The 13,114-nt window shown below is 39.0% G+C and overlaps 1 protein-coding gene across 1 annotated transcript in view; it reads right to left on the bottom strand.

Moving 5' to 3' along the window:
• The window catches only part of ofcc1 (orofacial cleft 1 candidate 1), a 180,593-nt gene that overhangs the window by 17,522 nt on the left and 149,957 nt on the right, over positions 1–13,114 (bottom strand). The window contains exon 16 of the mRNA XM_051686771.1: positions 7,994–8,176. Within this exon, the coding sequence (XP_051542731.1) occupies positions 7,994–8,176 (183 nt within the window). The remainder of the gene's footprint in view (positions 1–7,993; positions 8,177–13,114) is intronic.

The following is a 13,114-nucleotide window of genomic DNA, read 5'->3' as shown; positions in this document are numbered from 1 at the left end:
AATGCTCTCTGTCCACACTGCCGTTTTAGAACATTTTCGAAAAGTTGCTCATCCACAATGAAATGTATGAAAACTCTTAAATCCCCTCACTGTAACGAGGCAGGCAAGGATGGAGGATCTAAATGCAGCTTTTAATGTAAACAAAAGATGAACAAGGTAACTCAGAATAAAAATGAAAACAAAACACAGGGAACCAGGTACAGAACATGACAATACATGTGAAAACTGACAAACTAACCAGGGGAAACAATGGCTTAAATACACAAGGGAAAACAAGGAACACCTGGGGAAACAAATCAGGGAACGAGGAACACCTGGGGAAACAATCAGGGAGAACCAATCGTGAAATAAAACTACAAAGGACTAAAAAACTAACACAGGAAACAGGAACAGGGAACTAAACAAGAATTTCAACATAAAAGTCTAGACAAAGACAGGGAATACATGACAGAGCCCCCCTTTAAAGGAGCGGATTCCAGACGCTACACAAAAAAAAAAAAAAAAAAAAAAAAAAAAAAAGAAGTCCATGGGGTGTGGGGGGGAAAAACGGGGAAACAGGTAGTTCAGGGGGGCACAACGGGCAAGGGGAACAGAGGAACAAGCAAAGTCAGGGAGGCTTGAGACCAAGGTGGAGCCGGAGGGATGGAGAGCCAGGGCGATGCTGCAGGCTAAAATGACCAAGCTGGAGCCAGAGGTTCAGAGAGCTGAGGTGGAGCTGGGGGCTTGGAAGACCGAGCCAGAGCCGGTGGGAGTGAGGAGTTTCTGGGGGAGTGGGCGGAGCTGCTGGAAGAATAGTCTCTGGGGGAGCGGGTGGAGCCGTGGAAGACTCTGTGGGCAGAGCCGTGGAAGACTCTGTGGGCAGAGCCAGGAGAGGCTCGACGAAGGCCGTGGAAGGTTGAGCCATGGGAGGCTCGAGGGGTGAAGCCAAGGAAGGCAGAGCATTGGGAGACTCAAGACAAAGAGTCCTTGATAACTGAGAAATGACTTCCGTGGTCGCAAACATGGGAAGAGACTCGGGAACGACCTCTGTGGTCGCGGGCAGAGACTCGGGAACGACCTCTGTGGTCGCGGGCAGAGACTCGGGAACGACCTCTGTGGTCGCGGGCAGAGACTCGGGAACGACCTCCGTGGTCGTAAACGCTGCACGCTGGCTCGTTGGCCGTGGCAGGCATGAGCGCTAGCTCGTTGGCCATGGCAGGCGTGGCCGCTTACAATTTGTGAGGTAGGGTCTTCATGGTCCAACGCACAGACATCAGTGGCAGATCATTCTACTTGGAGCAAGGGGCCGTGGAAGGCCTGGAGCAAGGGAGCCGTGGAAGGCCTGGAGCAAGGGAGCCGAAGATGCAGGTTTTGGCCCAGGGTTCCCACCATAATCCACTGTGTAAAGGGAACTGCAAAGTTCCAGAGCCTTCTCCACATAATCGAGGAGTGTCCAGTGAGGATCAGCCGGAGGCATTAGTTCCTTCAGTGCACTATTCAGACCGGTCCAGAAGAAAACCACCAGAGAGTGGTCTGGGTAGTGCACTAAATTCACTAGCTCTAAAAAACTCATGGACGTGATCCTCAACTGGACGGTCCCCTTGTTTAAGGAGCAGAATTCTAACAGCTGCTAGATCCATTTTTGGTCAGTCTTTCTGTAACGAGGCAGGTGAGGATGGAGGATCTAAATGCAGCTTTTAATGTAAACAAAAGATGAACAAGGTAACTCAGAATAAAAAAATAAAAACAAAACACAGGGAACCAGGTACAGAATATGACAATACATGTGGAGACTGACAAACTAACCAGGGGAAACAAGGGCTTATATACACAAGGGAAAACAAGGAACACCTGGGGAAACAATCAGGGAATGAGCAACACCTGGGGAAACAATCAGGGAGAACCAATCCTGAAATAAAACTACAAAGGACTACAAAACTAACACAGGAAACAGGAACGGGGAACTAAACAAGAATTTCAACATAAAAGTCTAGACAAAGAATACATGACACTCACTGTGCATGCGGAAAATTGCCATTCCGTGTACAGTCTGAAATGAAATTGTCCTCAAATTTCAAAAATTTTCCGCCTTTGTACAACATTCATATTACATTCCTTCAAAGTAAAATGTATCTTTAACAACGCTAACAAAGTGAATATCATGCACAACAGCGCCGCTATAACATGGGCCGCCATCTTGATTGTTTTGGTTGAATGGATCACATGAATGTGTCACATGACAACAAATACATCATCGTTTTACAACAACTACGTTTCCATCCAAGGATTTTTTGCGATAAAAGTTTTAGCGTGTCAAAATTAAGCTGATGGAAACGCAAATTGTGGCTAAAATTTCACAAGTGTCGACATAATATTTTTCCGTGTCGATACATCAAATGTCGCGATAAACTGGTTTGGAAACACTTTTTGTCGAGAAATTTGGCATTAATTCAAAAATGTAGTGTCACATGACAGAATTTACCCTAATTGTTAGCCTGTGTTAATCATGACGACAAGGTATAGGATCCTTGAAAGCCAATTTATTGTATGTGATTATGGATTGATCTTAACGGCATAAAGATCCGATTACTGCAAACATGACACTTCCAGGAGTACCAACACAAATATCTCGTATCATGCACATGGACAAGTGCACGGAGAACAAATTAATGGCCACTGTTTGTGATTAATTTAATCGCGGTAGCCATCCGTTTATTTATTAAGTTGCTTTTTCACACCATTCAAAATAACAGACATGGAATTATCCCACAATACAAAAAATAATAATTTCTGTGCACAAAGATGTTTTAAATTAAAAATAAATACACAATACTAGGAGAAACGCTTCAGTGTGCTTTTTTGGAACACGAACATATAGCCCAATTCTATAAAATTATTGTTTAGCTTACTTTCGAAAAAATTATGGCAAAATTCCCTGTATTAAATTAAATAAATTACCAAACGAAAAACACATTAAATTAAAAAATATTAATTACCAAACAAAAAAACAAAAAAATATATTTTTAAACCTATATATGCCTTTTCTTTACACAAACTTAAATTAGCCGTACCCTGTTCTGTAGACAAATAAAGTCGGCTGAACGACATTTTCTACACTTCAAGACCATAAACTATCAGAACTATTTGTCCAATGCGGAGTTCACTTTCAGAAAATGAGCTTTTGAACCTTTTAAAACTTTTAATTTGTTTAAATCTAACCCTCTTTACCTCGGATCGCATTTGCTGAGCTTCTTCAGAAAATGTAAATTGCATTATGACGCTAAAATTAATTTTAGATGACAATCAAGTTCAGTTGGTCGTTAAAAGTTGCTGGACAAATATGCGGGACATAATGCAGTTGTGATGGCAACTTGCTTAGATTAGTTGCCATTAGATGCTTTAGATTAGATGATTGTTCAGAATAGCCTACTGAATATCTGGACTGTATCATATGAATAACCCTGAAATTACACAGCATCAGTTTTTCTTTAATATACATATGGATGGATGGTCCTTATACTAAGACTGAAAGTTCCCCCACTACTTGGTGCAGGTTTCCAGCTTGAACAGGGCCGTGATGATTCGTTTTCGGGTCAGAACCGGTGGCAACTTTCAATAGGCGCAACATCAGGACCAATATTACAGTCCTATCAGAGGGCAACTGCTCCCTTTAGATTGCAATTCCTCATCTTCTGATTGCTTTTATTTGTGAATTAAAATGACAGTAAGCTGGTTAATTTCAATGAATTATCTTAATACTCTCCCCATTTTAGCAAAACTTCTGAGGAAAAAAATTAGGGACATCTGGGAGGCGAATTAGCGATAAACACACATTTCTGAATGGAAACGGCTTCAGGGCAGATTTCTTTTGCGCTAAACCAAAACTTATGTGACAAAGTGTTTTTTTAGGCATGACGTCATCACGCACACCATTTTTATCGATAAAAGGCCATTTGAATGGAAACAGGCAGAAGACGGCAAATTCCGCATAAAATTTTACACATTTTCACTTTGTCGATAACAAAATAGTGCGAAAAGTGGATGGAAACTAGGCTACTGTCTCCGTTTTCCCTGTCCACACTACAACATGAAGATGGAGTTTTCAAATGTATCCACATGGGAGAGCGTTTTCAAACAAAAATATATAAGTATATATATATATATATTAGTGTGGATGTGGCCTTCGTCTCAGAACAACCGTTTGTGTTAATCTGAACATCAGTGTTATGTCTTGTCACTGCACTGTAAATCTTGTGGTCATTTTGTGCTCAGTTTCTCACCAGTGCAGCTGCTATCATTAAATCAAACACAGTTTTTGGGGGACACCGTTTGGTTACTTCTTTGATTAATCTTAGCTCATTAAACCACTGTATATGTTGAGGGGAGGATTAGTGTGACTGTAGAAGAGTTGTTATGTGTCAGTGTGTGTTTGAGGAGCTGGTGGTTTTGTCTGGATGCTGGCATGACTGCTGCTCGTGCCCTGAGGTGGGCAGCACTGATGTGATCAGCGTCTTTCATGTGTCAGTCTGTCCACCGCCACACCAATCACATACCACACACACACTGACTGCTGAGGCAGCTACAAACGGAGCTCTTCACAACACATTATAATGCAACACACTTATATAATAATCTCAGTCACTCTCATTTCATTACAGATTTCAAAAGTTATATCAAAGACAAACAAAATTCTGCTATTTTGTGGGCTGACTGATGGCTTTGTGGGACAAAGGGCGCAAGAGAAAGCTCTGATGGAGTGTTTGATGGACAATGTTGAGTAGATTACTTCTGAAATGTAATCCAGTACTGATTAAAAATACACTACTATAATTGTAATCAGTATCACTTTTTAGGTAATCTAATCTGATGATTTTTGGATTATTTATTGCATGTTTTGATGAAAATCAAATAGTAAGTGTATTAAGTACCAGTGTACTCACTAGGTAATCCAGATCATGAATTATGCAATCAAAAAAGTAACTGTAATCTGATAATCACACATCTAAAAATGTAATCCAATTAATAGTACTTAATATGTGTAATCTAATTATATAATCCAGATTACATTTAGTCCATTACAGCCTAACACTGTTGACAGATAGGAATGTGTAAGAAGAAGATGTGTTTTGAGGGTGTGGAAAGAGCAACTTTTGCTCACATGATTGTGCATTACTTTTGCAAACCCTGGCATTTGTCCTCTACATCCTTGCGATGCACGTATGAAATCAATGGATTTGCAGTGTTCTCTGACATGCAGAAAATCACGCAGTGTAAAGTCCACTAAAATCACAGCTAAATTGTGGGTGTCTGATTGTATATTTGGGTTTATGAGGTTGTCTGGTTGTGTGATTTACTGCCAGTGTTGGGAAAGCTACTGTACTTTGCAACTACAGCTCTGAAAGGAAAAACAACTGAAGAAAACTGAAAATTCTCTCATCATTTACTCACTCTCATGCCATCCCTGATGTGTATGACTTTCTTTCATCTGCAGAACACAAATGAAGATTTTTAGAAGAATATTTCAGCTCTGTAGGTCCATACAATGCAAGTGAATAGTGACCAAAATTTTGAAGCTCCAAAAAGCATATAAAGCCAGTCATAAAAGTAATCCATAAAACTCCAGTTGTGTAATCCATGTCTTCAGAAACGATCTAATTGGTTTTGGGTGAGAACACACCAAAATATGAAATAATCTTGCCATTGCAGTCTCTAGGTATGATCATGATTTCAAGCTTGATTACACTTACTAGTGCTTGATGCATGCGCAGAGCGCTAGATGGCACCATTGTCCTGTTTCATGTGTCTCCACGGTATGACCGCGCTGCCATGTTTATGACCAATATTCCATATACCTCCATTGTGTTGCGCTGTGAGATGTGACAAAAACCTTCTTCAGGAGTTAAAAGCAGCTCTTACATTCATACAGACAGGACCATCAAAGATGTTTTTTTTTTGTTTGTTTGTTTTTTTAATACTGTGACTAAATCAGACCAGAAAACAACACAAAAACATTTGTAACTTCTGAATGAGAGATGTTTACGGTTTACTCGCCGGTCACACATCAGACTCGCCGGTGTAAGGAGATGAATCGTGGATTAAATAAAATGATGCCCGCAAAAGTTCAATTTGTCAAAATTTGCGCTGTCTTCAGACTTGCATTAACTTTTCTTGGGACTTGGCATGGATCAAAAGAAATTTTATTGATATTGTTTTTCGGGTGTTTTTCCAATCATCGCCATTGTTTGCTCCTGCTGATGGTCACAAATATGCCGTATGCGGGGAAAAGTTACGTCACTGAAACAGGGCAATAGGAAGTGTAATCGAGCTTGAAAACACGATCGCCAAGAAGACTGTTGATGTCCAGATTTATACTGAAAAATGAGTTATTTTTTGGTCTGTTCTAAACCCAAACCGATTGGATCACTTCTGAAGACATGGATTCAACTACTGGAGTCTTATGGATTACTTATATGCTGCCTTTATGTGCTTTTTGGAGATGTAAAGTTTTGGCACCCATTCACTTGCATTGTATGGACCTACAGAGCTGAAATATTCTTCTAAAAATCTTCATTTGTGTTCTGCAGAAGAAAGTCATACACATCTGGGATGGCATGAGGGTGAGTAAATTATGAGAGTTTTTAAATTTTTAGGTGAACTATCCCTTTAAAGTAGGGAATTGGTTCAATTAAGGTAGTTCCATTAATTTAATCAACAATCAACAATGTTTTGCTTAAAAAAGAAGGCAAAGTTGACTAGTTCATCCGAAAGAACCAACTTACTTTAATGATTTTGTTTTCTCAGCACTTCATGAGAGAGGGAGATGTTTTACGTGAATGTATTTGATAACTCCCTCAGCCCCATTGCTGCGTTCTCAATACCGTGTGACAAATGTAGCGTTTTATGATGCTACACCACTAATTGTTGGAAAATGTCACTCATTACTGGAAAAGCTACACTATTGTGAAAATAGCTGAACTACTGTCACACTACTGACAAATGTTGTTTAGTAGTGTTACTAAGTTATTTACTCCTCAACACTGTTTACTGCTGTATTCACGAAGGCCTGTACACAAACTTCTGTCTCCTAAACATGGGCAAAGTTCAGGAATTCTCCACAGCTTCTGAAGTCATTTATTGTTTAGCATCATCACTGACGTGTTTGTGTATGCGGGTCTTCAGGGCCGCCCCTCAGACTGATAAATATGCCATGCGTCGGTGGCACTCTCATCAGTCACAAAGCAGCTCAGGACGCCATTATCCGACTGCACTGCCTGCGAGCGAGCTGTCAACGCGCATGTAGCATAAATCTGCTGTTTTTGACACAGAAGTTCTAAAATATTAATTGTGTTAGGATGATCCTGGTTGGGGGGGGCTTAATTCATGTGCTCGCAGTTGTACCCACGCAGAATCAGTGGTACATTTAATTAGACAGCAATCTGGGTGGCAGTCTGTGCCCTGCTGTTCAACTGCATTTAATAACGAGTGAAGCGACGGGCGGAGGTTAGCATATACATCCCATTATAGATTTCTAGATGAACCGATGGAAGAGGGAATTAGCACGTATTCTGAGTGTGAGGAATATGTTCATGAGCGGATACATATGCATTTACTATGTAAGCTGTGGGTGAATATATTCCCCTCTGCCACGCAACCATTCAAGTGGGTGTGTTTGTGTAGGTTTGAAGTGTGTTTTAGGCAGGTATGTATAAATAGGCAGCATTTTTAGGCATCTTCATCTTTAGATTATGGTAGACTGATTTAACAAAATTTGTGTTTTTGTGTGTGTTTTTTATGCTTATTGGAGTATTGAGTTGTTAGCTTAGCAACATGCTAACGTTAAACAAATTGTGCATCGAGTCGCCTGTGGGCTTCACATGAGAAGTGATATTTGCGTGACACGCTAAGTTTCCACCCATGTTGAGTGTTCTAAATCAGTCACTTATAAAGGTCCAACTCAGTTAGGATCCTGCCTCAGAATGTAGCCACCAATGAAGACAGACATCAAATCACCCACCTCTATTATAGCTCCATCGGGCTGTCGCAGGAAGTGCCTGTAATGTTGGCGTAGGCCGCTGAGATGGAGTGTGTAGATGGATATATGGGTGCTGGTCTCACATCCAGTGATGGACGTGCCCGCAGGCGGAGCCAATCCTGGAACAGGCTCCTCCTCTGTCCAGATGTAGTCATACACTGCTACCTATTGAGACACATAAACCCCAACATACACACACACATCTTGTTAGAGACCACCCCAATAGTTGTACAGTATCATAGTGCTAAGTGCCAGCTCAGTTCAGTACCCAATCACTGTCTGACTGATAGGTGACCATCTTTGAAAACTCACATGCATATTTTTACCCTGTAAAGAGCACTTGTGATGATTTGCATGAGTAAGCAAAAGCATTTGGTGAGGTATTAATGTAATGTTTTTTTTTTTTGTTTTTTTTTATTTGAATGTAAACTTAATTGAGAAATATTTGAAAGCAATCCGCCATTGTTTTTATGTAATTTTTCAATATGAACATTATTTTATTTTTATTTCAATAGCATAATAGTTTTTGTTGTGGTATCAAAATTGGTATTGAGAGTCGTGAAATATCATTTAACTCTAATGCAGACCAAATGTTCATATTGCGACAATGCTAATGCAGACCAAATGTTCGTATCGCAACAATGCTAATGCAGACCACATTTTCGTAGTGCAACAAATACTAATGCAAACCAAATTTCTGTATCGCGACAACACTAATGCAGACCAAATTATTGTATAAAAACAACACTAACATAGACCATTTGCTAATGCAGTCCAATTTTTAATATCCTGACAGCGCTAATGCAGACCAAATGTTTGTAATGCAACAATGCTAATGCAGACCAAATGTTCGTAATGCAACAATACTAATGCAGACCAAATGTTCGTAATGCAACAATGCTGATGCAGACCAAATGTTCATATCGCGGCAATGATAATGCAGACCAAATGTTCGTATCGCAACAATGCTAATGCAGACCAAATTTTCATTTCGCTACAATGCTAATGCAGACCAAATTTTCACACTGAATCAAATACTAATGCAGACCATATTTCCATATTGCAACAACGCTAATGCAGACCAAATTTTCATATCGCGACAATGCTACTGCATTTCATATCGTGACAACGCTATTGCAGACCGAATTTTCATATTGCGACAATGCTAATGCAGACCAAATTATTGTATAAAAACAACACTAACATAGATCAAATTTGCTAATGCAGAACAATTTTTAATATCCCGACAGTGCTAAGGCAGACCAGATTTCCGTGTCGCAACAACCTTAATGCAGACCAATTTTTTTGTATTAAGGCAACCCTAATGGAGAAATAATTGTTGAATCACATAAAGCCTAATGCAGATCAAATTTGTGTATCACGACATCCTTACTGCTGACCAAATTGTCACATTGTCATCAATAGACAATTGTTTGTCTGTAATCTTTCATCAAAATGTATTAACCTGCTCTGCATCTGAAATGACTTCACAATGATGTCACAAAGGCCTCATATTTTTTTAAACCTCTCCAACCACCAGTAAAGGCCCCATTTCACAAGCCATTATAGAAGTAAAATCAGTAGAGAACAGCATTTCCGCTTGACGTTAAGACACCACTTGATCAAATAAACATGCAACATAATGAAGTCAGGTGACAGCAATGTAGCACACTACTGCTTGAAATGGCTGAATACTGCATTCTATTTCACATACTATTAAAAGAAAGAAAGAAAGAAAGAAAGAAAGCAGTGTACATTGTCTACTGTGCAGTATGCAGTACCCCAATATCCCATTCTGAATATAGCCAAAGCCCTTATGTTGATAAAAAAAAAAATGTGATCTTGAGTGTCTGAGCAGGTGTAGTGTGATATCAGATGGCTCTGATCCGTGTGTATGGGTCCCTTGAGTGTGTTATTTGTGTGTGTTTTGTGTGTGTTGTACATGTAATGCAGTGTCTGCTCTATTAGAGGAACACAGCAAACAAGCAGAGCGTGTAACATGATATATAGGTCATGAATCTGAGCTGCATTGATGTGTGAAGATCGCTGCGCCTCTCAAACCAACTGGGCCAGATTCACACACGACTGTCAGTGCTGACACACACACCTTCTGACCTCACACAAACACACAGATACACACATGCACACTACACATCCACTGAATGCAATGTTACAGCACGCTATGTGCAAAGACTTGAGAATCTCTCTCTCTCTCTCTCTCTCTCTCTCTCTCCCATAGTATTCTTTGAGGTACCTTGCAGTACCATAAATATCATGGTACATTAGTTAAGTAATCATCCAGTTGAATAATATATATCAAAGAGCCTTGATATCATGATTTAATAATATACTGTAACTATAATGGTACACAGTATTTTTTTATTTTTATTTTTTTTTGTAATCAAGCAAATATGTGATAAAATACATTATAAAGGGAGAATGAACAATCAGTCAGTCATTACTACATAATAAAACCTGACAAGGTGATTAGGACCCCAACGCAAACCATATTATTATTATTATTATTATTATTATTATAATAGTAGGAATGAAAGTAAAGCACCTAACTTTGTTTTGATGGACAACATTTTTCAAATTGAAATTGTTTCATGACTTTTATTCATTTAAGCAATAATAATAAAAGATCATTCCAAGTTACTAATTCCAACATTTCTTTTTTCAAGAATTGTAACTTTTAATGACATTAATTTAATACTATTAATTTATTTATTTATTTATTTATTTATTCTTTTTCCAGATGATTACACCTTTTTATTTATTTATTTTTTTTTTTTTTTTTTTTTTTGGGAGGCCTTTCTAAGCAAATATTGATGTATGTTATTAATTTTGATTAATTAGATTAATTATATTGTATCTCATGTAATTAATTTGATTATACATTTAAGAGTGACAACTCAATTATATCAATTATATTACATGGTCACTTCTTAATACATAAATAATATGACACGAAATATTCATATGAGTTAAATTATTTTAGAATGCCATAGAAAATAAATAAAAAAAAGAGCATGGAGTGACGAGAGACATTAATGTAATGCAGCTATGTAGAAAATCAGTTGCCTGGATCCACAATCAATTATACATTTTAACCGTCATTACGCAAAAGTATTTGGCTCTGTCAAATATGCTGTCATTGACCAATCACAATCAATAATTCCAGAGAGCTGCGCAATAAATAGAATAAATTGTTATATTTAAGGACAAATAGAAGACAGGAGATCTTTGGTTTATTCTCACCCCGAACTGATTGGATCACTGCAGAAGTCATTGATTAAACCACTGGAATCTTCTATTAATTGTCTCTATAACTCTACTCTCTCCTCTCCACCAATAGCTGGTGTGTGGTGAGTGGACTGGCGCACTATGGCTGCCGTCACATCATCCAGGTGGATGCTGCACACTGGTGGTGGTTGAGTAGAGTCCCCTGTTCACTGTGTAAAGTGCTTTGAGTATAGTGTCGAAAAGCGCTATATAAAATGTAACATTCATTCATTCAATGTAACATTCATTATGTATTGCTTTTATACTGCCTTTATGTGCTTTTTGGAGCTTCAAAGTTTTGGCCACCATTCACTTGCATTGCGAGGACCAAGAGAGCTGAAATATTCTTCTAAAAATCTTCATTTGTGTTCTGCAGAAGAAAGAAGTCATACACATCTGGGATGGCATGAGGGTGAGTAAATGATGAGAGAATTTAAAGCACACATAGCCTAGTTACTTCATACTGCTGTCTAAAATACACTGTGCTGACAAATAAAAGTTCAGCCCATATGGTCTGGATGACCAATAAGACTGAAAGTGTCCTCTGAGATGAGAAACAGATTGAGGTTAGATTGTTAGAAGGAAGCCAACAGGCCCAGAACAGGCCTAAATTCAGCCCAGCTCACAGCAGAGACCAAATTACCACATGACTCTCTTTCTCTTCCCTCTTTCAGCAGGAAGTTTTTCAGGCCGCAGTGGAGTTTATAAACTCAAGGTGACCTCTTAATCGACTCTGTAATTATGACTCCTCTGGATAAACAGGTCTTGTCAGGCAGGGTCAGAACCAAGGAGAACTTTAATTTCGCTGTGTACTTGTGTCGTGATTTTCCAACTATTTAAGACTGTTGGCTAAACACAGGTCGTGTTAGTGAGGAGATGGCAAGTCATTACCGCGTGTAATTAGACACTTCTTAAATGCAGGCTGCCTTGAGAGAGTCCACATTGAGAATTGTCACAGGACATGTCAAATGCTTTCATAACAGCATCACAAAGCAAATTACAAACACTCAAAGCATGTTCACTGATTGTGCTCAGCACCGCAGCGCTTCAATATCTGGTTTGGACAGATGCAGAAGAATGCATAGTTTACTGCTTCATATTACATGAGACTTCAAGGGAGTGTTCACACAGCAGCATAATATGTTTGTCATTCTATTATACATATATATTTATATATATACAGGTGCATCTCAATAAATTAGTATGTCGTGGAAAAGTTCATTTATTTCAGTAATTCAACTCAAATTGTGAAACTCGTGTATTAAATAAATTCAATGCACACAGACTGAAGTAGTTTAAGTCTTTGGTTCTTTTAATTGTGATGATTTTGGCTCACATTTAACAAAAACCCACCAATTCACTATCTCAAAAAATTAGAATATGGTGACATGCCAATCAGCTAATCAACTCAAAACACCTGCAAAGGTTTCCTGAGCCTTCAAAATGGTCTCTCAGTTTGGTTCACTAGGCTACACAATCATGGGGAAGACTGCTGATCTGACAGTTGTCCAGAAGACAATCATTGACACCCTTCACAAGGAGGGTAAGCCACAAACATTCATTGCCAAAGAAGCTGGCTGTTCACAGAGTGCTGTATCCAAGCATGTAAACAGAAAGTTGAGTGGAAGGAAAAAGTGTGGAAGAAAAAGATGCACAACCAACCGAGAGAACCGCAGCCTTATGATTGTCAAGCAAAATCGATTCAAGAATTTGGGTGAACTTCACAAGGAATGGACTGAGGCTGGGGTCAAGGCATCAAGAGCCACCACACACAGACGTGTCAAGGAATTTAGCTACAGTTGTCGTATTCCTCTTGTT

Source organism: Myxocyprinus asiaticus, chromosome 44, assembly GCF_019703515.2.
Source record: "Myxocyprinus asiaticus isolate MX2 ecotype Aquarium Trade chromosome 44, UBuf_Myxa_2, whole genome shotgun sequence".
Taxonomy (NCBI): domain Eukaryota; kingdom Metazoa; phylum Chordata; class Actinopteri; order Cypriniformes; family Catostomidae; genus Myxocyprinus; species Myxocyprinus asiaticus.
Note: the sequence above shows the minus strand (reverse complement) of the source record. Positions and strands in the feature narration are given on the sequence as shown.